The sequence below is a fragment of the Ooceraea biroi genome, chromosome 4 (genome assembly GCF_003672135.1).
Source record: "Ooceraea biroi isolate clonal line C1 chromosome 4, Obir_v5.4, whole genome shotgun sequence".
Lineage (NCBI taxonomy): Eukaryota > Metazoa > Arthropoda > Insecta > Hymenoptera > Formicidae > Ooceraea > Ooceraea biroi.
In genome coordinates, this window is record NC_039509.1 from 12,207,216 (window position 1) to 12,233,459 (window position 26,244).

At 37.3% G+C, this 26,244-nt stretch overlaps 1 protein-coding gene across 7 annotated transcripts in view; it reads left to right on the top strand.

Moving 5' to 3' along the window:
- The window catches only part of LOC105278716 (leucine-rich repeat-containing protein let-4), a 94,675-nt gene that overhangs the window by 58,673 nt on the left and 9,758 nt on the right, over positions 1–26,244 (top strand). For 6 of the 7 annotated variants that reach the window (XM_011338046.3, XM_011338005.3, XM_011338025.3 and 3 more), the window contains one exon: positions 24,459–25,056. In XM_011338046.3, the coding sequence (XP_011336348.1) occupies positions 24,696–25,056 (361 nt within the window). In that variant the 5' untranslated portion in view covers positions 24,459–24,695. Of the gene's footprint in view, positions 1–22,215; positions 23,194–24,458; positions 25,057–26,244 lie in introns of those variants that run through there. The other variant, XM_011338052.3, reaches the window with a different exon arrangement.

Here is a 26,244-nt window from a genome sequence, read left to right on the forward strand (position 1 = left end):
ATGCACGAGGAAGCTTGTATGCTAAGCAGCAACGTTTTACGCGCGGGCATAACAAAAACTTTGTCGTAAGTTTTCTTTAAAATTACGACACTTCGGCGGTCAGGTGAATATTAATTAAATCAACTTTGTCGGCGGCGGATGTATAAGCGTATACCTTTTATTTTTGTGAGCTTCTTCGTACGATGATCCATGAAATAAGTAAAATATATATTCGAGATACAAGTGCGTATCGTGAAACGCAGAATAGTGCACGTATTCTTGCCATCTCTTGCACTGCACTCTGTAGATATTTGCGAAAAGGATTTATCGATTTGGCTCGAGGGCGAAACTATCTACGTACTACAAACTACAGAATCTCGTGCTCACGAGGGGATGCTACATCCTGCTTCTGGCTCACTCGTGAGCGGGGTACAAATGGACTAATTATATCTTAGAATATAATCGAGTAGTTAATTCCATTCATCCGGGAGAATTCAGCTATACGTGACTATACCGCCGTAAGTCGAAGACGCGAGGCATAAATACAGGAATACAGCAGCTGCTCTCTTCGTTTTGGTATATTTTACGCCTTCAACGGGTAAGACTCGGTTGTTCCCGCGGGATTGACCCGGCTTGTCTCAGTTATTCAACGAGCTTTTGTTCGCATCGCAGAGTTTCTCGCAATGTAACGCCCGTAACGTTGCCTAACGTCGAATAACGTATATTAATTTTCTTTCTACGCGCGTATATTAATTTTCTTTTCGCGTATCCAACACAATCCAACACTTGTAATAATTCATCATTTGAAGCAGACGTTTCTCTATTCGTTCGGCAAAATGATCTGCTCTCTCTTGTTGCAGTCTGTAGCAGGATCGGGGCAGGGGAGGGAAAGGAGATTCAGATTCATCATTGTCACGTCCGGAATGGCGACTGGTCGTTATCGCTTTATCAGCTTTCAACGTATCGAATTTGCTATAATAAAAATTGAAGGATCAATTATCCTTAACAAGTTTACACGGTGAATGGATGTCGATCTTTCATATCTCGGTTGAATGTTTCTCGGAGGAAATTAATGTAAAGCCGAAACGCTATATCGTGTTGGAGATTGAACAGATGCAATGAACGAGGCAATGAATAATTGCTTTCTATTAAGTTGGAAACCTTGAAAACCTCGACTCGTAATTCGCCAAATAATGTCATTAAAGTGATATGCGGCGGGGAAGTACTGTGATTTCAGCTTGCGTGTGAAGTCTGCACTAACCATTAACCTTAATGCATACCGTCGTTATGGCGTGCAATTTTCCTCGAGTTTCGAAGACGCCCATCATCAGTATTGTAATCGTCCACAATCGATGCGGGCTCGCAGCGGGAAGACATTTCGAGCTGGATTTGAGGATTTTTCAAAACGAGACCACTTCTTCGAGACTTGTGCGGAGACTAATGCTCCTTAAAACACGATTTAATTCTGATTGAATCCTCACGGGGATACCGTATACGTAGGCTACTATGAGCACAATTATCTCTGCTTAATTACGCTGGCATCTGCCGCGTATTGCTCCTTAACTACATTTGGCTTGGCTGTTGCTGGATGGCAGCTACCACGCTCGCGTTGTGTCGCTACGTGATGTCGATGTTGATACTACGAGATATACGCATCAGCCAAAGCAATCCCGTGAGTTTATTGCATCTCGCCTTAATGTAGAAACAACAAAATGATTTCAAGTCGTCCGTGTGCGAGCTATTAGAATGATATTAAAATAAAAATTAAGAAAGAAAAGTATGTATGGTTGTGTTTGTTTGACCATATGTTCTACGAATATATGGTTATGTTTTAGATACATGTTTGTTTTAAGAAGATTTAATTAGTCTTTAATTAGTAATCCGAAGCTTCGGAGAGAGAATAAAAATAAGGATTTTCATCATTTTAGATGTCATGTTAGATGTTATATCATTCGTTTCATTAATTTCTTTATAAAATTACAGTGTGTATATTTTGCATGCGCTTCATGTACCATAGTTCTGGCTCTTTCTGAGTGATGAGAAAAAGATACAACGACATATTGATTTTTAATTACTGTAAAATAGAATTAGCCACCGATCACTTTAATGTGTCGCAACAGCTGCTATGGTATCATATCTATCTCTCACCACGAGCGTTCATCACATGCAATCGTTCTCAAATGCGGCAAACACTAATATTTCGCGGCAGAAATTAATTCTCACACCGGACACCCAGTGAAAATCAATGCCGGGAGAAGTAATTACAATAATCGGTTGTTTCTGAGCTGTTTCAAGCCAATACAACGATTTAATATTCCGCTTGAAACGATAGATATTATCTAATTAATTTCGTTGCTTTATGTGCTCTGTATGCGACATTTAGCGGGTCAGACGGATTATTACTGGTAATAATTAAAGTAGCCGCGAATCAAACGGCATAATCAATGCATCAGACGCGTAGAATGTACTGATGCAACAGCAACTTGGACTTCCTTCAGTTGCGAGTTTTTTGACCAACCTAAGATAAAATGTCTTGTAATAAACATTTTCTAAACAGAAGCAATCACGTTAAATTCTTATCCACAAACTTAAATTCTATTATATTTTATTATATATATAAACATTTATATATTATTATATTATAGTTTTGGAGTAGAAAAAGAAGAGTCTCTCGGTGTTATGCAAATATATTAAAATCCGTTCTTATAAGACTTGTTAGAATTTCAAACTGATTTAATACTAAATTTAAGTTATTAAAAATATTAGTTTTATAAATAAAAAGTAATTTATAAATGAAGACACATCAAGAGCTAGTTAAAGACGTAATCTTTTACCTGATCTTGTTAAGGCAATCTTTCCCCTCAAGCAGTCACGTGAAAGTTGTACCTATTGTACCTATATGAAATATTTTGAAGTCGTTATTCTTATCATAACGCATATTACCAAAGAGATTTTCTCTCTCGCCTCGGAAATAGAATTGCCGTCGTTATTGTAAAAATTGTGACATGTAATTCTAGTCACATTTCAACCTGGAATACACCGTGCATCGAATAAAACTTCAGTGGCATTCGTGTCACACCTATGTCACGCTCGCTATCGGAAATCGTTATGGCTTACAAAGCTTGTCGAAGATAAATTCGCGAGATTGCATGCCGAAGTACAATTAAAATTATAATTTATGCTATGGAATTTGCGTAAATTATAATTGAGATCTCACGTGTGTTTGGTATAAGTAACAAAGGTTTGTACTTCATCATGTCGGTTCTTGTATTCACTTTTAACCTTCAATTATCATAATTATATTTAAATAATATAATATTAATATTGCTGGAATTGTTTTAACAAACAAATGGCATCACAATTTGTGTCAATGTATTAAGACTAAAAGTGAAGTTATTTTTACTTTTCATTAATTAGCTCTGAATACAAGAAAGAAAAATCAGAAAATAATAAATACATTGAATTGTGGCTATTACCAATTATGATTCTCTTTCGTAATTTTCTATTTTTTTTTTAATTTTTCATAATACCCGTTCGCTTAAAGTTACCTTCATCCCGGACTTGCTCAAGAAAATTTAATAAAAAGAGCAACAGTTCCTCATTCCTCCGTTAGATATTAAGTCGTTCGTATTATAAAACGGTCGGTAGTCCTGTTTCGCATAATTAAAAACTTAATAGCCACTGATATCCTTCACACGCGTAACAAATTTCATCAGGGTGGCTCGTAAATTGAACGCCTACGATGAAGCTATTATTCGCGCCGCGTGATCCATGTATACGCGGTGTCGATTATGTGGATATTACCAGAGCCTTTAACCATTGCATCCATAGCAATCGCGCGACACAAACAATGGCTACGCGCCGAGCATATTATCGAAAATCATTGCATTAGCTTGATGTGTACATACTACGTTAACGATCGAACGGAATGACGTTTGCGTTAACGTCCAACGTTATTAATGCCTGAACTACAAGGTACCTGCGGTACCAAGCAAAGACAATACGGTAGGATTCTGCGTGATAATTTTCTCCATATAGTATAATCGTTCTCTCTCGTTCTCTTTTTTTATTATATTAATATTAATTATGTAATAAAATAACTTTTTTTGCGATATTAGACCAACACTGTCCAATAAGAAAGGTATTATTTAACATCTGAAATATGATAATTCAATTTAGATATTCATGAGATTTCTGTGGTGCACGTCGAGCGATTCTCACAGTGTTGAGATTGAGCGGGTGATCCCAAACGTTTCCTCGTACTGATGCGAAATTATCGCGAATATATGCTGCGATTACGTTTGGAACGGTATCTGGCAGCAAAGCGATTCAATTCTCTTTGTGGCGAAGCGTGTCTAACGCGATTCGAGTATCATTGATCAATCTTATCGTCTATTCTGTGATAGTGGATCTCTCTCTCTCTCTTTCTCGCTCTCTCCCGCGGTAACCACAAACACGTTAGTTTGCTCTCACAATTAGTTTGTAATCGACGAACCAGCTTTGGTAGCCAGACATGCCGGCTAATGAATGCTTCAGAGTTCCGGCGCCATTATCGCAGACCGTACTGTCTCAGCGGTACGCGCGGTCACCGAAATGAAGAGTCCCGTAAATATTTTACTGTCTAATAAGATTAACCGCTCGAGACGGACTGGACTTGCCATTAACCGAAGTGATTTGCAGAGTATTTCGCAGATCATGCAAACACTGGCAAAGTCAGTGGCAACCACGGTCAACCCTGCTCTTCATCAATCCGTCTGTTCGCAATCGATCGCGCATCTAAGCAAATTTCACGCTACTTAATGCGACATTATATTTATGCGTTTGACGTTAGAATGTGAAGGAATATACATAGTTTCTCGTATTATTATCGTATTATTACTGCATCTTGCGAGAGTATACATAATACATTTCGCAAGCTGTATTATGATAATATTATATCATTTCTTTATACGTTATTGTTCTGTTTTACTCCATTTTGTGTTAATCAATGACAAATATTTAAATTTATACGGGGAAATAAATAATAACTAATAGCGTTGATAGTTGCGTCAAACCGCATGGCTATATAACGTAATGACATTTAATACGCACACCAATTACGTATTGGCGAAAACTTTACTTAGGCGGTTATTAATTACGCAGTGTTATTCCGCGTGCAATTATTTGATGTGCAACACGATATACACCCTGTATATTTGTAATGCCGATTGGGAGACTAGTTAATGCGCAGGGGAATTATAATTGGATCCGTTGCACCGGAATATTTTAATTCTACTCACGACACCGGCCGTTGCTAATTCTAGTTAACGTTGCAGAGAGTTCCGACATTAATTGTTATTTACAGTCAACGAAAGCATACATATGAGATTTTTTCGACAATGGACCGCGAGTCTACGCTGCGACGTCAATTATATAATAATATGAGTATGTTTAAAATACTAACTGTACGATTGTGATTTTTTCTGGTTTGGCACATGCGCGGTTATTCCCCGCCGAGGAATAACCGTATAAATATTATAATGTTAAAGATGATCTATAATTCATGATGCAATTTTATATATATATATATATATATATATATATATAATTTTACAGATTACATATAGCATGTATAATACAATATTTGAAGAATTTAAAAAAATTATATTTACAAATATATTCTATATACATATTTATGTTAATATATAGACTCATAATACAGACACATTAATTTTCATGTTAATTTTAAAATTTTTTCTTCAACTGTATCTCTTACATGCCATAAAATAATATATAGGATTCGATCCTGAATACTACTATGAATTATGAATAACTTGTGTATGATTATACGTACTTATTAGGAGTGTGATTTAGTTTTGAGGGTTTTGCAACAGATGGCTGTAGTGTCAGTTTGTTCCAATAGCTGTTTCCGATAACTGTTGTTTCTTACAGTGTTGATATTATCCATGACATTTAGTAGCATTATAGCAATAGATGCAATAACAGTCGTGTTTATATCATCGTAAAAATGCAACTTCCGAAAGAGCATTTTCGACATGCGTTGCTTTTGTTTTTTAATCAAAAGAAAACTGCGGCTGACGGTTATAGAATTCTTGTGGAAACTTATGGTGATTCTGCCCCATCAATTAAGACGTGTGAATACTGGTTTAGACGCTTTAAAAGTGGTGATACTGATGTGAAGGACAAAGAACGCTCGGGACAACCAAGAAAGCTTGAAAATGCAGATTTGCAAGCATTATTGGACGAAAATCCAACAGAATCCACTTCAGAACTTGCCAGAGCATTAAATGTTGATCGTACAACAGTTACCAAACATTTACATGAAATGGGAAAAATTCAGAAAGAAGGGAAATGGGTTCGACATGAATTATCGGAAAGTGCCATTGCGAACCGGTTGAACATTTGCATTTCGTTGATCGCCAGGCAAAAAAAGAAGAGTCTTTTGTCTCGGATTGTTACTGGGGATGAAAAGTGGATCTATTTTGATAATCCGAAACGCAGAAAATCATGGGTGGATCCAGGCGAACCATCAACATCCACTCCGAGACGCAATATTCACGGTTCAAAAGTAATGCTCTGTATTTGGTGGGATAGTGTACTATGAGCTGTTAAATCCGCACGAGACTGTCACGGCTGATCGTTATCGACACCAATTGTACAAGTTGAAGCAAGCATTGGACCAAAAACGACCACCAATTGCGAGTAAACGACGGAAAGTGATTCTTCTTCGTGACAACGCTCGACCTCACGTTGCGTTATCAGTGAAACAAACACTATTAGAGCTTGAATGGCAAGTCTTACCGCACCCCGCGTATTCTCCGGACATTGCTCCATGCGATTATTATTTGTTCCGGTCGATGCAACACGCTTTAGAGGATACACACTTTCATAATTTGGAAGAAGTGCGAAAATTCGTCGACGAATGGATCAACTGAAAAGAAGAGTGATTTTATCGTGGTGGAATCCATCTCTTGCCAGAAAGATGGGAAAAAGTTATAGAAAACGAAGGAAAATATTTTGATTAAGGTATTCATTCATTATCATATTTAAATACATGCGTTTTTGAGCAAAAAAACCCTCAAAACTAAATCACACCCCTAATAATATGTATTAAATTAGAAAAAGCATATCAAGCAATACTCGCTTTTGTTAGTATAATATATGCATCTCCTAATAGGTTTCATGATAATATACATAATATTTAAATTTCTTAAAATAATCTTTTCATTAAATTATCGAGCATATATACATTTTATATACTTCTGTATGTGTTCTAATCAACATTTAAGCAAAAATGTAATTAAAAAATTGAGTATACCTTACATCTCGAAGAGGAAATTTTAAAAACAACCTCCTACATTTAAAAGGAGAAAATAAGAATTATTGCGGGAAGATAACAACGTTATATTTCTTCACAGCTGCGCTCTGATCAGATTTCGCAAATTTAGGAAATCTTTACTTACTACGTGACCTGTTACCATGAAATATGAGTGCCAAGACCAAAGCTATAACTCTACAGCAAATCTAGGATGACCAGACGCTTAACCCAAGACTTAGACCGGAACTTAACCCGGATTACTATCTGACACTCGGTTTTGTGTAGCTACAAAGTTATTCAGTACGCGCAACATCTTATTTCAGTCTTTGCTTTATACTCCGTGAAATGTTACTATTTTATTGAGTGTTATCGCGTGTCACTGAGATTGCGTAGGTCAAACTTCTCGTAAATAGGAGCGTTAACTATGATTTGCAGTCAGAGTGCGCGTTAATCACGTTTAAATCAGAAGAGTGTCGTTCAAGAAAGTGTTAAGAAAACTTAGGAGAATACGACGGTAAACATAAATTTATATATAGTAATAGTAATTTATACGCTATATTTAAATGTGTATACAAATATTTTAGAAATATTTGTACTAATAGAGAAATAAATACTGATACAGAGACTCGGTGAATTAATGAATAAAATTAGGAAACATGCTTTAACTAGTAAATGGGTAATGTAAAACGTTTTTAAAAAACTTTTATTAGTCTTTTTTACTAGTCTTATTACCCGAATAAACCTATGTTGATTTTGCAAAATATTTTGCGAAAATAACAAATTGATTCTGTCATCAAAGTGATGATTTTTCTGTAACAGTAACATGCAATTTGCTGGAGAGATAAACTATTTTGCTTCAACAATAAATTCAGTTCAGCGATAGATTCGCGTTTTTACGAGCAAATTTACTTAGCAGGATTTTTTTACACAATCAGTAAAACGGATTTTGTAATATTTATGAAATAGTTGGTTACACAGCAGCGAAATATTTGATCGGGCTTTCACATTGATTACATGTAATAACGATGGTTTTGCTCGAACAGCAAAGAAAACTTTTTCGTATAGTTCAGCAAACGAAAATTTTGGAAATTTCCCCAGAGTCCAATCATATTGGCTAATGTTTCTCTCATTTTGTATAAAAAATAACACATTTCTGTAAATATGTCTCCACGTTACGGCATATTCTGCAGCCTACAACTCTGCATGATTTAACTACACGCAGCGTTGTAATTCAACATTTCTGATTCGCGCGGGATTTCCGAGGCGTGAGTTTCTCTACAGTTTAATCAAATCCAAACCAGCTTGCTCAGAGACCTTGTCATGTGAATTCTGATGGTCGATATTTCATAAGCGTGTATGTCCATAAAGTTTCACCTTCATCGACAACAGATAATCTTCTCGGAAATAAGAATCTTTATACATGAGTAAACACTAGATATCGCGCACGCGAAATGTCGAAAACAGACTGAGTGAGAGATAGACTTTTAGAGACTTCTCTTGGGAAAACATCCAACGGTACTTGTGCGATAAAATAAAGTAAAGTTAAACTGATTAAGAAAGCAAGAAATTAATTAACGTACAGCACGATAAAATGCCTCCAATTCAAGATAATTCAAATAAAGAAAGTAAATTAATAAAAGATAATTAAATCCTTTTTGCTAAAATGTTAAACATTTTTTCAGTACATAGTTTGTCTTTTTTCTGCCGCCGTGAATTCTGTGTTGTTCTTCAACTATTTTTCCCTACAAAATTATGCCGCACACGTTCTACAGAATGTAGGATATACTAGCCTTCTTTATATTCGCGTTACGTTTTAGTGGGAACTGTTTGTTTTCCGGGCACCTATTCGATTAAATTATTTTACTTTTGTGATTTTGTTAGAGAGCAGAAAAGAAAAAGAGAGAGAAAGGACAAAAAAGTTAAACACGAATAAAAAAGGATTAAAAATTATTAAAGAAATTACACGTGTATGCCTAGAAAATTACATATTTGAGTAAGAAAGATTGCTTTTCTAATGTCATACATATTATGCAAAAAGTTATATTGCAAAGTTGGTATTGTTCCCATCTCCAGAGAGCAGGAGTTTAAAATAACTGATATTATAAAATTTTTTAAACTGGGAAGCCTTAAAAGCACCTATATTGCACGGTATCTTCGTAAAAGTTGTAGCGACTAGGAAGAAGGATGTAGGGTTTAACGGGATGATACATGGCGGGAATTGTTCGGGAGAGTTAGAAGTATAATAATGCACACACATGGGCAAGGAAAGGAAGGGACAAAGCGAAACATTAAAACAGCAATAAGAAATAACAGACCACCAACGATATATAAAACGTATAAAGCAATTTCATTCCCAGCGCTCCGTAATACTGCGGATGCAAAGACGCGGTTTAAAGTTATTTTTCGGCACTGCAGCTGGGCACAGCGAATTAATGTAATGGCATGTGATAAAATGTAACAAATCGATAAAAGCCGAAATGTCTTGTTTTTAACTCTGTTGAAGCATGCAAAGTAACTCACTCGCGTTAAAGTATAATTGCAAAGAATAAAATTATTTATTGTCTTAACATGCGTTGAATCTTGATGGAGATCATAATTACAAAACTGTATATTTCACTTGGAAATTTTCATATTGTTATTTTGGTTCAATGCATTTCGACATATCATCTCCCTATATTGATATTCCCTATATTTCGAAATTACAATTTTACAAATTGTTATCTTGAATTTTACGAATTTTGTAAATCTTCCACATTTTGCATATTTATGAAAATATCGTGTAATGCATGGAATGCGCAATTTTTCGAAAATTTCGCACGAAAACGAAATATCCGACACGTTTTATCACAACGAATACGACGGTGGTTCGTGGCTTCGATGAGATCGTAAATGTTCACGTATATCACTGGGATGGCCAACGAAGTTAAGCCTCGTAACGATATTTCGCGAAGCTCGTTGCGCATATGCGATGCATCTTCACCGGGATGAGATTATTTCAACCATGAAATCCATCTTTGGCTTTGATAACATTGACTCGATTGCAATCGAACCGGCTAATGCACAATTGTTAACGTAGTCTTGGATAAAATATTTTCTCTTACGGAAAAGTTTTATTTCTCAATTAATATTAATTAAAAATAAAGAGATACAATATTACGTAGTGCCAACAAAAAAATGAGTTTTTTACAAATAAGTTTCAGTAAAATAATAGTATATAAATTAATAATATCACTCTATAGGTATAAAAATATGTAAAAATAAAACTGTATGTAAAAATGTGTAACGTGAAAGACGAGTACGTTTAATTGCTTTTACATAAACATTTGCAAGAAAGATCACTTTCTTTAAAGAATACGTGCCCATGTTCGTGTTCATAAAATGGTAATGGAAATCCATTTGAAATGGATATAATATAAAATAAAGTTTTATGAACGATATAAAAACAACTTTATAAAATGATAATAATTTTAAGTCAATCATATCTTTATACGTATTATTGTCTCATGTGCTATTTTAGTTTTTTTAAACAACTATTAAATAATTCGATTATTTTATTAATATTGTATAGTGGACATCTACAACTTTAGAATATTACGATATAATTTTGTTTGTCGCCTGCAAAACTTTCTTTTTTAAGTGCCTATTTTTAATTAAAACAAGTTAAAAGTTGAGAAAATAGTTATCTTGGTGGCATAAAAATATAACTGCAAAAGATTTCTCCTTCTTGAGTTTTCTATATATACATACTCACATGGTTCAAAATCTTATTGATCTATGATTTATAAAGCGTACGTTTTTATTTTATGTTAGAAAGATAGAAGATGCATAAAGAAATACATGCTGTTTTTGTAATTTATACAAAAAAACTATCTCTTGTTATTTTTCATAATATAATGTGATTCTTAAAATCAGTATTTTGAGTTCATATTCAAATAGAAGCGAGAATAATAAAATTCGTTGTGCTGAATCGATGATTAAAGAATCGCAAAAAAACCAAGTGCCACATTCAGATTCAATTATAAGTGTAAATATTAGAAACGACTAAAGCAAATATAATTTTAAAATGATATTTATAGAAATGTAATCAAAAAGAATCTAGAAAATTGCAATATTTAATAGAAATAATTTAGTAGAAAACCGCTATTATAAAGTTAATTATTGAAACATTATTTTTGCAAATTAGTTTTGATTCAAGAGAAAATGCAGAGAGAGAGAGAGAGAGAGAGATCCTAACTAATGGTGTGCGTAATTAATTGCACAAGTCGCAGGACGCATTATTAATTTTACATCTGGCGTATACATAATAAAAGAAAATATTGATTAAATTGTTATCATCTACCTCTGTTTGCCAAGATTTGACCCAGATAAAACATTATAAATATAAAATTAGTATTTTTTAAAATTTGCACAGTTAATTCAAAGACAATGTGTTGTTATAAAGCAACTCTGGCTACAAACGCGACGAAACTAAAACAATAATACATGATATAGTCAGATAGTCCCTTCGTTTATGAAAACGTGCTTTGTTCTGGGAATATTTCTTTGCTTTTGTTGCAGTTTGTCGAGACCGATTATTCAAGTTACATCTTGATGCTATGTTTTTTCTGTATAGTTGAAGTGCATCGCGTGATGCAACCAGAAACAGCGAAAACCGGGCGGGCGAATTAAATAGGCCGCAAATTCAATTCCGGCACAAGTAATTAAGCACGAGAAGTCTCGTGGCTTGAAGTTTACGAAGCTGTCTCGTTTCTTTAATCTGTGCCTCGCGAGTACAACAGCAAAAGCGGAAGACATGGAAACATGCGCGGTTAATTTATCAGCATGATTTTCCAAGCAGCAAACAGGGCTTGCGTTTCCCTGTATCGATTAACGTCGACTATATTGGTTAGAATAACAAACTCCGCATATCATTTTCTTCTCGCAACAAAGGTGAGAAAGGGTGTTAACGTTACTATATTATTCTGTACATAACACGACAGGAGTAAATATATCAAATTGCAGTCTATTCCTCAACAACCGAGATTACCTTCGATATATTATATGTAAGATGATGTGCGTGCGTGTGCATAAAATTTCACTGCGGAAGAAGAGAGGGTATAAATGACACCCTAACGGTGCATACGCCGCCGTTACGGTATGTCGGTTTAGCACGGAGTTTCTCTATTACTTCCAGCAACGCGCCATAAAAGAACGCTCCCGACGCTCTAATCCCGTATTCTTGAAGAACCGTTAATACGGGGGCCGCAGCAGCCTGTTTCGAGGCATATAATTGGCCAATCTAGGGATATGGGTCGCCTTCTTACGGGGACTATGCTCCCAACGTGCCTCCTCCTTGAATAGCAGTCGGGGTGATCGTGATTATACGCCCCGGTCACGTATACTCGTAGCTGAGGTCTTGCAGGACAGCCGGAACCCACCCTCCGGTTGCCTCCTCGACCGCGCGCGCGATGGCCGATCAATATTACGTATACGTTGAGAGAGGCCAAGCGAAACGTCGAGCAACCAACAGGTGAAGTAACATCGCGGCGAACTGTGGCTACGAGGCCAAGGGGAGAATATAAAATTATCCGGCGTGGATAGAGGACTATAGCCGACCTCAGTTCGCTACGATAGATCACTTAATGCACGAGCCACCTTGGGCTTTTCTCATAGCCTCGACGTATTCTTCATCCCCTTCTCGCCCCGACTCCCGTTCTCTCTCCGTTTTTCGCCGTTTTCCTCCATTTCACCCTCCGAGTCTCTTTTTTCTCTCTTTTCTCGCAGCCTTACTTTCGAAATCAGCGCGTTCGTGACAGCACAGAACTTTAAATTAAATGTTCTGACTTTGTTAATCGGTAGATTTTCGCCGCGATGGCGCTGAGGATTCGCTTATCGATTTCATCGTGTAATGATTGGACTGGTACGCGTCATAAGCAGAATTTACTGTTCATTATATAGTCGCGCAACGACCAAAGTTACTCGAATGAACGAGAAGTCTGAAACAATCATTTGAGATATTCTGTGATATCTAAAATCTTTCTCGCAACATTTTTTAATTATGAATAAAATTCATGAAATAATCATACGCTATTACAATTTTTCATAATCTTATGTGCTTTACATGTAAAAAAGTCTCCATCAAGATAAGATAACACTTGCCGTGTTAAACCTTTTTACTAACAGTTTTCTATATTTTCCATCTACTAAAACCAAACTAATTTTTATTTATTATTTATTTAAATATCAATTTTTATTTCGATATATATAAATATATTATTATACGTTTTACACGTTTTTTAAGATGATTTAATAAAACGAATAGAATTTTTTTAATCAAATGAAATCTACATATTCTTTTTATTTTGTTACTTTATTTATTTATTTAATTTTTTTTACTTTTAGAGGAGTAGAAGAGGAATCGTTTTAAATACTGAATTTATATTACAAAATTCTTTGTGCTTTTATTGATAATTAACTTGTGATTGTATTTATAACTATAGAGAATTATAGAATTTTAAATTATAGAATATTATTGAAATTTCTGAATTTAATTAGTCTGTATTTAGAAGTTAAAGCCAATTTTTATCATTTTAGTTTTAGTTTTTAAAGCCATGTCTATAATCTTTTTCCATTATCACAATATTATTACGGAAGCAAGTTAATTTAATGACCAATTATTCGTTAGTGTTTATTTCATCAAAAGTTTTCACAAAATCCAACCTTTCCGATAATCAAGTTTTTGTTACGTAATAATTAAACACGCATTCCATAATTAATAAAATAAACACGTGGCGCATCGTCGAAATCCACTCATCGATCCTGCCTAAAAAAACGCAAATCTCATCCATCATTGAACATGTCACTCATGTAACCCCTTTATTACCACGTAATTCGCGTTTTTAAAAACTGTGCTCACAATTATTAATATTAACAGGAGCGTATCCCAAGCCGCCGTGACGGACGTGCCATTGTGCCGTTTATTAATACGCGCGACAGGACAATGCCACGGCACATGAGCGAGGTCTAATTAGGGGTCCCCTGTTGGACGCACGCATGGTTCATTAGGTCACTCAGCCGTTATACCGGCGCTAACGAATACCATATTCCGCGGGTGGAACCGAACTCGGCGTCGTGACGCGTCCTTGTTCGACGCGTTCAACGTTACGAACAACGCACGTGTATGCGGAAAATATGCAAACGCCCGATATGCACGTAACCCTGCCGTCGCTGTTGTGTTGTATGTACCACGTATTTGCATACGCGTTTCGCGACTTGGTTCCCTTCCTCTCTCTCTCTCTCTCTCTCTCTTTTCTTCCTTCGGAAAGGCCACGACGACTCGCAGCAGAAAACGAGCACGGCAGGAGGTTGGTTCGCGAGAGTGTCCAATTATCCGTACTTCCGGATTTGCATTTATACATATAAATGTCATACATTCGATGATTCGGTTTTTCATTGTCCAAATTCGAGAAAAACGGAAACAGCCTGCAGCTACATACGTACAAAAATCATTGGCCGTTTTCATAATTGAGAGGTACGCGGGAACATCCCACACCCGTGATTTCTCGACTGAATTTTCGTGTATCCGATAACGATATTTTCAATAAAACTAGTTTACATGTGAATGATTTAATGTCCATTCGCTCGCTCTGGGAGATCAAATGTACACCGAGATTTATTATATTAAAGAGAGCTAAATTTGACATAAAATTTTGTATGGATGGTTGCCATTACATATATCATGTATTGGTGCATCCAAAAATCTGGAAAACCTCAGTGTTTTTAGAACTTAACAAATTTGTTACGCTGATACTTGGTAAAAGATGAGATTACAGGTTCTCGCATGTGTTTTCGAAAATTGGAATATTTCTCGTTTTGATCATGGCACGACAAACGAAATACGAGCAAGTAAAATGGCTTGTCGATAAAACAACCAACGGAAAATACACATTTCGTCGCGCGGCGATAATTGGAAAGCGGCGTACGTTTACCCATTAATTTTGTTCTGTCTGGAAAGTTGAAATCCGGTGATTAACCGAGGATAGTCTACACACAAAAACGTAACATGCATAGGATTTTGGGTACAACGATATTTCTCCAATATAAAAATCGGTGCTTACAGTGCATAAATACTGATTGTAATGTTAAAAAAATCATCGCAAATCTTAGTAAAACCTTAGGTATATGTATTTGAATTTATCACGAGATACATACAAAGAAGAAAAAAGGAGAAAATAATACATGATTGCAATATTTATATAAATATCTTATATACCAAGAGATAAAGTGTACGTAACAGGTAGAAAATATTAAAAATTTCAAAATTGAAAGTATAGTTTCAGATAAATTATACGAAGAATTTCTAAAAATCAAAGAGAAAAATTGAAAATATCGATTTAAAATGGAAGAATAGAAAACTACATTTGCGAAAAGATCAAGACGCAGAGTCAATTGCTGTTGAAGTGAAAATGCAGATTGCACGAAACTATGAATCCCCAGCAATCTCGTGCGAACGACAAATTGGACAGTTAGAAAAATTGCCGAGCCATTGGAGTTTGCACGATCAGGGAACGGAAGCGAAAGAGGAGCTTCGCGAGCGTTCTTCTTCGTTTTCGTTAGTATTTGAATGTGAAATCCTCTTACAAGGGTTGCCGGCGTCTTGACTAATGGCGCACCATTAGTCGAAACTGGGAGCACTTCATTATGCCAGAGATCTATTTTGCGCGACAAAACCTGACGGACGTACACCGTGTCTGCCAGCCTTGAGACTTATCTAGCTACTGCGGCGGATGCATCGCCAAAGAAAGAGCGCTGGAGACGATTTGTCGAGAGTTCGCACCATGCTCAGAGTATCTCAGGCACTCGTCGACCATTTGTCAAGTTGTTGACAGAACGCCGCGACGTATTTTTACGCACGTCGCGGCGTCAGAATTTATCAAATGCTCGTGACATTATGATTTTCCCTTAAAGAGACAGAGACAATTGTTTCATCATTTCTGCAGTAATATGACAGGGGAGATAACAAATTAAAGACCAAGGATAAGAGATGTGATACACGGCAAAATTTCAATTTCAAAAATTGATTCTCCGAACATGTTTAAAATTTAGAATGGAGAATAAAATTTCTAGTCGTTCTCAATTTTTCTCTTACGTTTTTTTAACATTTACGAAAATAAACGCTTCGCAAATTTGTGATGAAATAACGTGCATTAAAAGTTCGATTAAAATACGAATCCTCGAGATTGGAGAATGCGAACCTGTACGCCTTTTACCTGTTGTTACTTGAAACGAAATATTCGGTTGGAGTTCGGTGTATTCCGTAACGCTGCGGGTTCGGAACACGGATACGCTATGCAATCCCTAGTAGGATTAAAAGTGGATCACGGACGCAACGATTCTACTCGACGAACGCGGGAGTGCAGCTTTCCGTGGCACATTCGGATGCCGCGATGCGAGAAGTGCACTTGGCATTCGCGTTCCCGCATTCGCGGCAGATGAGCCACCAGCACTCGACCTCGCGAGAACGTCGAATTCTGCCAGTGAGTAATGTTACAAATCGCACAGTAGTAATTGCAAAGATGCACGCTCTCGTGCACAGCCGTGTATTACTTTCGTTTCTTTTTATCAAATCCAATCCCGCAATAGTGGCGCAAAAATATCCGCGTATCAATCCTTCCGTCACTCGTATTCATGCACGTTCTCAGATATCGGTCGGATCTTGCCAATACGAAACACGAGCAATTAGAAATACATCGACTGAAGAACAAAAAACAAAGCGACACTCATATCGTCAGATCGATATTAATAATATCCAATTTTGCGCGACGAATACAAAAAGAGGTCACGGGAGGAATTTAATAAACTCGCTATTTTGCGAATGCATCTCCGTCCGTTTTAATCTCGAGATACGTCATTGATCGTTTTCTAGAAATTATATAAGCGGGGCTCGACGTTGAGGGATGAGCGAGATTAATGTGTATCATGAACCTCACGAGATATGTACGTACGTGCAGCTTTCGTGAACTGATCCGTTCGCGTGAACGTAATCTGCGCGAGCGTTAATATAAAGGCGAGTCAAGTTAATTAGGGCTATAGGTGGAAGGGCTGAAGGGAGGAACGTGAATAACATATTTCCCATGTGTATATATAGTAAAGAAAGACCCGGACCATAATCTTCCACATAATCTTCTTAAGGGAGAAGCGAGTATATTTTTGGAAAGTTCGCTCATGTCGCATGCAGCGCTGACAAAGTCAACGATTTAACGGCTCTGTGGGCTGCTTCTCGTTTCCCGTTGGCACAGCATTACTTATGAATAGATATTCTTTTTTTATACTTTTTATCTTTTTTACCGTAACATCGCGAATTGACGCGTGGCCGGGAGTCGGTTTCTTTCCTTTTCTTTCTTGCAAACGCGAGCGCTTCAATTATGAATGGAGCTTCATTTGTAAAAGTCGCGCATAACGGAGGCAGAAGCACCCGCGAACCGACACGCTGGTTTAACGATTTCCACCGTAAAAGAAAATGCAGTCTTTTCTCTTTACCTGCCCTCCCCGTGCTCTCCGTCCCTCCTGCCGTCCCCCGTCCGCCGGAAAAAAATAACTGCGTGGAGGATGGAAAAGTGTGGTACACCTGTCCTTCCCATTTTACGACCAAGACGATGGAGTAATGGACAATTCCGGAAATGATTTCGCGAGCCAGTAACAGCGCGAGTTTGCGGGACGTTTCTCTCATAAGTCGCTGCGCGACTTAAAGCCTACGCGACATGCATAAAAGATTTATGCAAACATCCAATCAAGTCTGGGCTCCGACGTTTCCGAGTGTACCCGCCAAATGGTGACGGATCTTCGGGGTCGAGATCATTTGAGATTATTATTCATATCGTGATTAATGTCCTAACGATATATATATATATATATATATATATATATATATATCGCGTCCAATCGCTGCACAGTATCAATCACCTATGCAAAACTAAATGGACATTATACGCGACTCGGTCTCACAGTCGGAATCGATTTTCTATTATGCCACGCGAAACGATTATCAATATGGTAAGCACATGAGAGAGCTAGATGTTTGAACGAAACGATCGTCAATAACCGAATGAATAATTCCATCACGCAAATTGCAGTCTGAACTTCCGATTGCGTTTTAATATTATGTTCAAATTGAACTAATTCTCTTGTCGCGACGGATAAGTGTATGTAAAAAATAATTGAAGATTTGAACGAATCGAATGAAGTGCGCGAAATAAATCGAAATATCAGACATCCTGAATTCTTCCTATCTTTTTCATTGCATGATACATTCATAGAATATATTGTTTGTTCGCTCTTAGCAGTATCGATTTATGTGAATAAACTTATAAACGGCTTATTATAATAAACGGCTTAATGGATATTAATTAATATGCGTGGCGCGCTCGTTATCAATTTGCTTCTGCGGAAATGCACATTGCATCGATCTTTGCCGTGTTCATCGACGCATCTAACATGCTAATCACATGCAATGTATATTAATATAAAGCTTGTGACGAGCTCGTGATATATTTAATGCTGAGGCGCGCTAAGAATTTCAGAGATATCAAGAATTCGATACTGATCGACTCGCTGTAACTAGCAGTAGAGCACAGCCATTTTCAATTCTCGCAGCAAGATAACACTCAAGTCACGCGGATCGTAGTAAGATAATATAATGAAATCGGAAACACGATCGAGCTGCAGGTCACGCCACGCGATCGTAAAAACATGAAGGTAAAATTGCGACGATCAAGGTGGGAAGAAGCACTTTGTAGCTATCAAGTTTGACATGAACGTATAACGGCAGAAACCTTTATTACATCCTGCATTTTCTCCTAGCTGATTATCTTTCAACAATATACGCATCATAAATGCACGTTTATATTTAATATACAGTCTGTCCAATAATAGTATGATCGGTAGTCTGTCAAAGAAAACCGTGATCAGTTTAATTTATGGGGTTTATTATATAAAACTGAAAATGCATACATCCATTCTGCTCGATTGAAACTGGAATGCTTTCACACTAGTAATGTGTCCATCACCGTTTTCGATTGAATTAGCATCAGACGACTATGATGGCCACAGAATATATCTTCGAAACGCGATGCGTACGCGACACTCATGACAAAATATATCGCCTGTCAAAAATTCAACAATTTGTTTCATAATGCATCATAAGGAAGAACACCCTTTATTGATTTCCATAAGAGGTTTAGGTCCATCTTTTACGAAGTGGAAGTTATGCCGATCACGTTCTTGTTTAATTAACTGAAGTGCAAAGCATGTCTCGAAGATGTCAGTCACTTTTTGACGTCGCTGGTGATTAGATACATTATTGTAATTGCATTTTTACTCTAATCGAGTAGAATATATCTATGTAGTTTACAGTTTTATTAAATCAAATTTGCTATAAATTATACCACTACGCTCTTATTAGACAGACTGTATGTAATTATACTTAAATTATACTTGAGCGAACGAATATCGTCTGTCAAAATTATTCAAAAGTTTGCAGCAAATTCAGTCGTTGCAATTAAGCTAAAAGCAGAGAATTCGTTCGAATTTACTAACAAGATATGCTACTAGGCCAATGTAATTATACATTGTAATTTGAACATGTCTCTCTCAAATATACTTGCATAATCCATAAAGATGTTTATATTTTTACATTTGTCGCTAATTAAAAATATATTTTTTGATAACGCAACATTTTTCGTAAAGAAAACAGCAATATTCGAGATTACAATCTCTCTTTTGGCGTGAGGCACGTTTCCAACAAATTGAATTTCATAGTTTCACTCTCTCTCTCTCTCTCTCTCTTTTTCTTTCTACGTGACGAAAGTCAGTTGCGTAAGAGCGTCGGTATGAAAAATGAAAAAAAGCGCGAGCGTCGAACTACGTTATCGAAGTGTCGACGTCATTCAATTTAATAGAGTGTTCCTCCCTTCGCTAGATTGTACAATTTATTCTACGTCAACCGTCGTACAAACAAAGCGGGACGGGCTATTGTCGAGTGAGAGAAGACGAATCGATTCGGGCAACGTCAACTTGTTACAGGAAGGGATTCGCACGTTGCTTCTTCGTCTAAGTACCCGATGCGCTAATTATTGTTCTCGAACCGACGTTATCGCCGAAGTTCCATTCAAATTACGACTCGGAATACATGCTTTAAAGGTACAACGCTAAAAGCGCATGCTGTGCATCGGGTTACAATGTGCGCGCGGTATATTTGACGCAAGTCCAAGTGGGTATGTACGGTAATTATTCGTTGCTTAGAAAAACCAGCAAAAACGCGAAATCAGATGGAAGTGATTGCGTTGTTGCGAGCGCTTCTCCTCGATACTAATTTTCTTGTGATTCCTCATCTCGTCGATTCGCGAATGTCGTCTCTCGTCGTATGAATTATAGATTCCGAGATTTAATTTCCAGCCAGCGTGGTGCTAACTTTTTAAATTTTCCGCTCATCGTGTTAGATAAGGACGAGATTTAAGAGGTATCGCGCGCGCGGCGGAAGCGTCACTCGCGGAAGAAATCAGCGCGACGGAAGCTGAGAGCTCTTAATACTTTCTCAATTGAATCTACCTCTCCGTCAACGCAACTCGCTACCGAACTCAATTAGCGGTCGGGCAATATCCGTCGTCTTAGTTTCGAATCTCCTGCAGAAGCGTGGGAAGGCCTACGCTCGGAATGCGTAATAATGCATCTCCCTTTTTTCCTCCCTTTCTTCCTCTCTATCATTCTCTCTCTCTTTCTTTCTCTTTGTCGCAAAGATTCATTCAATAATCCGCAATTACGACGTAACTTAATACGTCGGTCACTAATGAAAGCGGATTATCTACAGACGATGAATGGAATGAAATAATCATCTAATCATCGAGGCAAATTCTTTTTAACTCTAAATTATATATGAGATTTTAACAAATATATAAAAGACCGATATTTTTATCTTATTGGTTATTATGGTTATATATTCTCGAGGAAAATGCTATGCATTGATCTAAAAGGGTGCTGATGTATATTATTATATGTAACGTTACTATAAATTCATATTAACTCAAATATTTAGAAGGGGATTCTAATAATACATGACCAGAATTTCGAATATACAAGGTATCTCTATTACAGAGTAGTAAGTATATGGGAAATGCCTGTTCCATATGTACATTTTCAGAGCCAGAGTATAAACTCATTCACTTGTGTTAAAACTTTATATTTCCTGGGAGCATGAATTTATACTCACATTCATTCGTTTCGTTTATAGAGTTAACAAAGTTGATACAGTAGAACTTATTCGAGTAAATTTTTATATGCAAAATATGTTTAATGTGAAACGATCATATTTCAAGATTAAAGCAAACTAATTTTCGTTTCATTTGCGTTAACCTTCCTCGATTATCTACATTTCGCATCGTAGCTACGCCATGCAGTAAATTAAATTAGAACTATCGATGATATCATGCCTCAGAGCGATCATCTTTCGGATGATGCTGCTCCTAAAAATAACCAAGGTATTCGTAATCAACGTACGCTCGCCATTTTACGTTTCAATTTTCGATTAATATTCCAAATAGAATTTGATCGAAAAATTCAAGAAAAATCCATTTTTTAGATGCATTCTTGTAGATAAAATGTATTGTAAACTAGAGACCATTAACGAGATATTAGCGCAAAACGGTTTCTCTAGAGAAAAGTTAAATTTTCGCTGCAGATTCGTTGTTCTCTCGCGGTTGCAAATCCAAACAGATCTGAACCGACGCGGAGATCGTAGGAACGTAACTATGACGTTAGCCGATATATTCTCGCGGTCGCGATCCCATGATCTCAGTGCCGGAAGCGACCCATTAGCCGGGCAATGATAATGCCAACGGGCACCCAGGTCACCAGCAACGCAGTGCAGAGCTCGGGCTCCACAAACTGCGAGCGTGACGCTTTCGCGCCTCGAGCCGGGAGTCTGTTTTAGTGGTAGCTTCGCTGTCGGCCTCACAGGTGTTTGATCGCTTCTCCGTGCGGGCCATTACACCCTCCCACATCCACTGACTTCCGCGATCACGTCCTCGTGTCTCGTGCTTCCGGCAGTGAACCTGAGGGGACCACCGCGTCGGATATCGACGTCGAGTTGCGTCGACGTGCTTCCTCGGGGAGCGCTAGCGGAATCAGTTTCGCGTTAACGGGTCGCACGAGTATTCCTTGGATTGTTGATTAGAGGAACGACGCGATATCGGTCCGATATGGTATCGTGACGCTCTACGATACTTGAACGAATGACTGTTTGTCAGACGAGGAAGCAGCAGTCGATTGTCTAGCGAGTTGGAAGCTGCGATCTCGTTGATCCTGTTGATGCAAATTGGCACGCTCGGATTGTGGCCGAGAGGTGTTTATCACAGGAATAAATCATTCATACGTCGATGGGATTGCGTAAGCCGCAACTGTAACAATGATGGATTTCTCGCGCGATATCGCCGATACTTCGCAGTTCCGGTTCCGAAGTTCCCTCATGATACCGCCGCGATAAGCCTCTCCCACACAGAGTGATCTCGATAATCGCGCGCGTGTTATGCATACGTGAAGTGAAAATTAAGCCAATTCTGATACGCCATGCGGTGACGCGTTCGCTGTACCGGTCGCGGAATTTCCGAGGATATAACACGGCGAACTTCCTTGCCATTCGATTGTACTTGTTGCGCAACGAGGGAGTAAGGGGATATGCGAGGATGTTCAAAAAGGCGTCGGCGTTGTGCGCCTGCTATTAGCCGATCGATTGAACTGTCCCACACGCAGTGATACCGAAAGCGATGCCTAGTGATCACGCGAGTGCACGTCGTCACTCCATTTTACGTCGTCCCTTGAGTGTATTACGAGCTAGAAGAAGACACCATATCCGCTGGTATGGCTCGGTACGTCAAAATCGTCTATATAAAACTGCAAAGTATAGTGTCATCGAACTAGCTACGTCTGCTGTTTCAAACAACGACATTATGGATACGCACTTCATCAAATTCAAAATTTATTTGTTTTGTTTTTAGAATAATTTTTCTATTATTATTTCTATTATTCATTTATGGGATAGTTCTACGCATTATAAATGTTTAGCTAATATCTTTAAATATCAACGCTAATATCTTTAAAACTAGGTCTAAAATAGAATTAATAATTCCTATGAAATAAAGCGAATATAAAATTAATGAAATGATTATTAACGTTTATAATTTTAACTTTATAACTTTCAAGTCCCTGTGTATTACATTTATCGGAATTTACCAGAAGACAAATTTTCTCGTTAAAACGTTTTTGCATACAGATTCTGTACAGAATTTGTATGCATTAGCAATTGTATACAGATGTAATAAAATACAGCACGAGTATAATCAGCTTTTGATGCTTTTAACTGGTTTTTTAGAGAGGTTATTACGATGTTAATAGGGTGTTGTAATGTTGCACATAACTGCATTGATGGATACTAAAATTTAACGTTATTGCGATCGGTAACAAATATGCGTAAAATTTTCGTAGCTACTGTAAGCATTAATAGTAGACTATTTTTTTCATGTATTATAGATACATGAATACTTCCACATTAAAAGTATTAAGTGCACCAGTGCGATTGGAATATTGTTTATATGCGCTGTTATTTGAGTTCAATCATATTAAAATATTCTTTAATATTCGTACCATTAAATCCAATATATAATCCATTGACATACAATCCAATTAGTGTACACAATTATAATCAATACTAAATCGAAGAGAATTGAATATTATTCAATTCAATTTTTGTGTCAAGACATTTATAGCAGTATGTTTTACAATGATAAATACTAAATGCTTTAAACAGTTTACAGAAAATAATGCAACGTTATTATGATGGAGAAATATCATTGAATACATTTTACAGTTTTATTTTCGCGTTCTAAGATAATAAAATTTATAATATTAATAATTAGTAAGACTGAAAACATTCCCTCAGATCCTCCACACACATAAGTTACAAGTTAATAGCATATATAAACCAGGCACATTTTCTCATTATGTCTCCTATTAGCGGCGAATTATCCGATAATATGCTATTGAATTCGCATTGAACTCTTTGTTCTTGATTATTGCCTGTCACGTTTCTCATCTCGCTTTGACAGGGAACTCACGGAGCTTTGTATGCTTGCAGACTCGGTGTACTGGTACACCGTGGCAGAGCGAATAATGGATATGAGAAGAGCAGAGGCTAAGTAGCAGGCTGCAGGTACAGGAACGGAGACGGCGCGAGGGGAAGTTTGGAGAGAGGCGCGCGGCCGACAGAAAGCAAGAGTGAACGCCAGGGGGACAGGCACGGAGGGCGAGCGAAAGGTACGGAAGGGTTGGCGATTGTGACGAAGTCGCAGAGGGAGAAGTGTGGAGTCGAAAAATGAGGGAGCACGGTCTGTCGGATTTGTGGCGGCTGGTGTGGTTGCTCTGTCTCGTCCTGGCGATGAGCTTAGCGCAAACATCGCAGGTCTGTCCGTCCCACACCGAGATCGCGCCCTGTTCCTGCAGCGTGAAGAAATCCGGCCTGGACATCGTGTGCGAGATTACCGATCTCGGACACATTTCCAAGGCCATGGCCGTGCTCAAGGGAAAGACGAACGCCATAATATTCTACCTTAGACTTAGGCACAACAATTTGCCCAAGCTACAGGGATACGTATTCCTTGGGCTCGATATACGCCACCTCACCATCCACAACAGTAGCCTCGCGGTGCTCGAGGAATCTTCCCTTAGCTCCATTGGTGAGTATAATTCACCAATTGATATTTACTTAATATCATACATTTAGTTGATATTTGGAGAATATAACACACGAGAAATACAAGATAATCCGATTTTAATCGCTTTTCGAAAAGCATATAAAATATATTATGATTGTACGGAAAATAATTAACGCTGTTTACAGTTCGAATTAATTTTCACGAGTAAGCAAATTTCAAAGGCTTTAATTTTATTTTAATTTCGTTAAAAACATTATCTATAAAGTGTAATCGTTGATTTATATTATTTGACATATTTTATGAAATCTTTAAAAATGTAATTTATTCATTATAATTGTGTTTATTTTTTGAGTGTTTAGAGAAACATGTATAGAATTGCTGCAAAAATGTTCTCGAAGAAGTGTGATCGAATCCACTTGAACATCAGATTGCAAAGAACAAAACTAGCACAGCTATCGCCGATCATTCGTCATCATCACGATAGCTGTATATACAATGAAATAAACGATTAATATCAATCTAAATTTTCGATTATGAAAATGATTGAAACAATTAAATCTATTAAATCTATTAATTTTATAGTTGTATAACAAAATCACGATTTCCCAAGTGTAACATAATACAACTAAATCGAATTTTTAAAATTATTTAGGGTTAAATGGACTCAGGATAAAAAAGATGTTTTCTCATGATCAAGTACATAAATATCAACGATATTCAACGCTATTTCAAAGCATGTCGCATGCTCATATGCGAAGCGACGAAAAAAAATCCACACTGCTTCATGCAGGTCATGTAACATTTTTTAAAGCACGGACTGTCACCTGTCCTGCAGCGTCAAAAGACTTTCATGGAAGATTTAGAATCAGTTTTTATATTAAAGCCAATATTGAAGCACTCGGTCTGACACGCGAGGCTCACGTTAAAGTCGACTGCAAATTTAACTCGCCTTTAAATCTCTTATGAAGCCCCGGGTTTATAGACCTCCGCGCCGTCTTTGCGGCCACGCAGATTCAGAATAAATTACTGTAAGAGAAAATATATTCTTTTTACACTTGCCGTATTCGCGAGATACGCGGAGATAACCGCATCGCGTGGCCACTATGTATGGAAACCTTAATGGGAACACGAAGCATTGCGCGAAGCGTCTCGACGCGACGACGCGCGATTGCATTAACTTGCAATATTGAAACGACATAACATACCGAA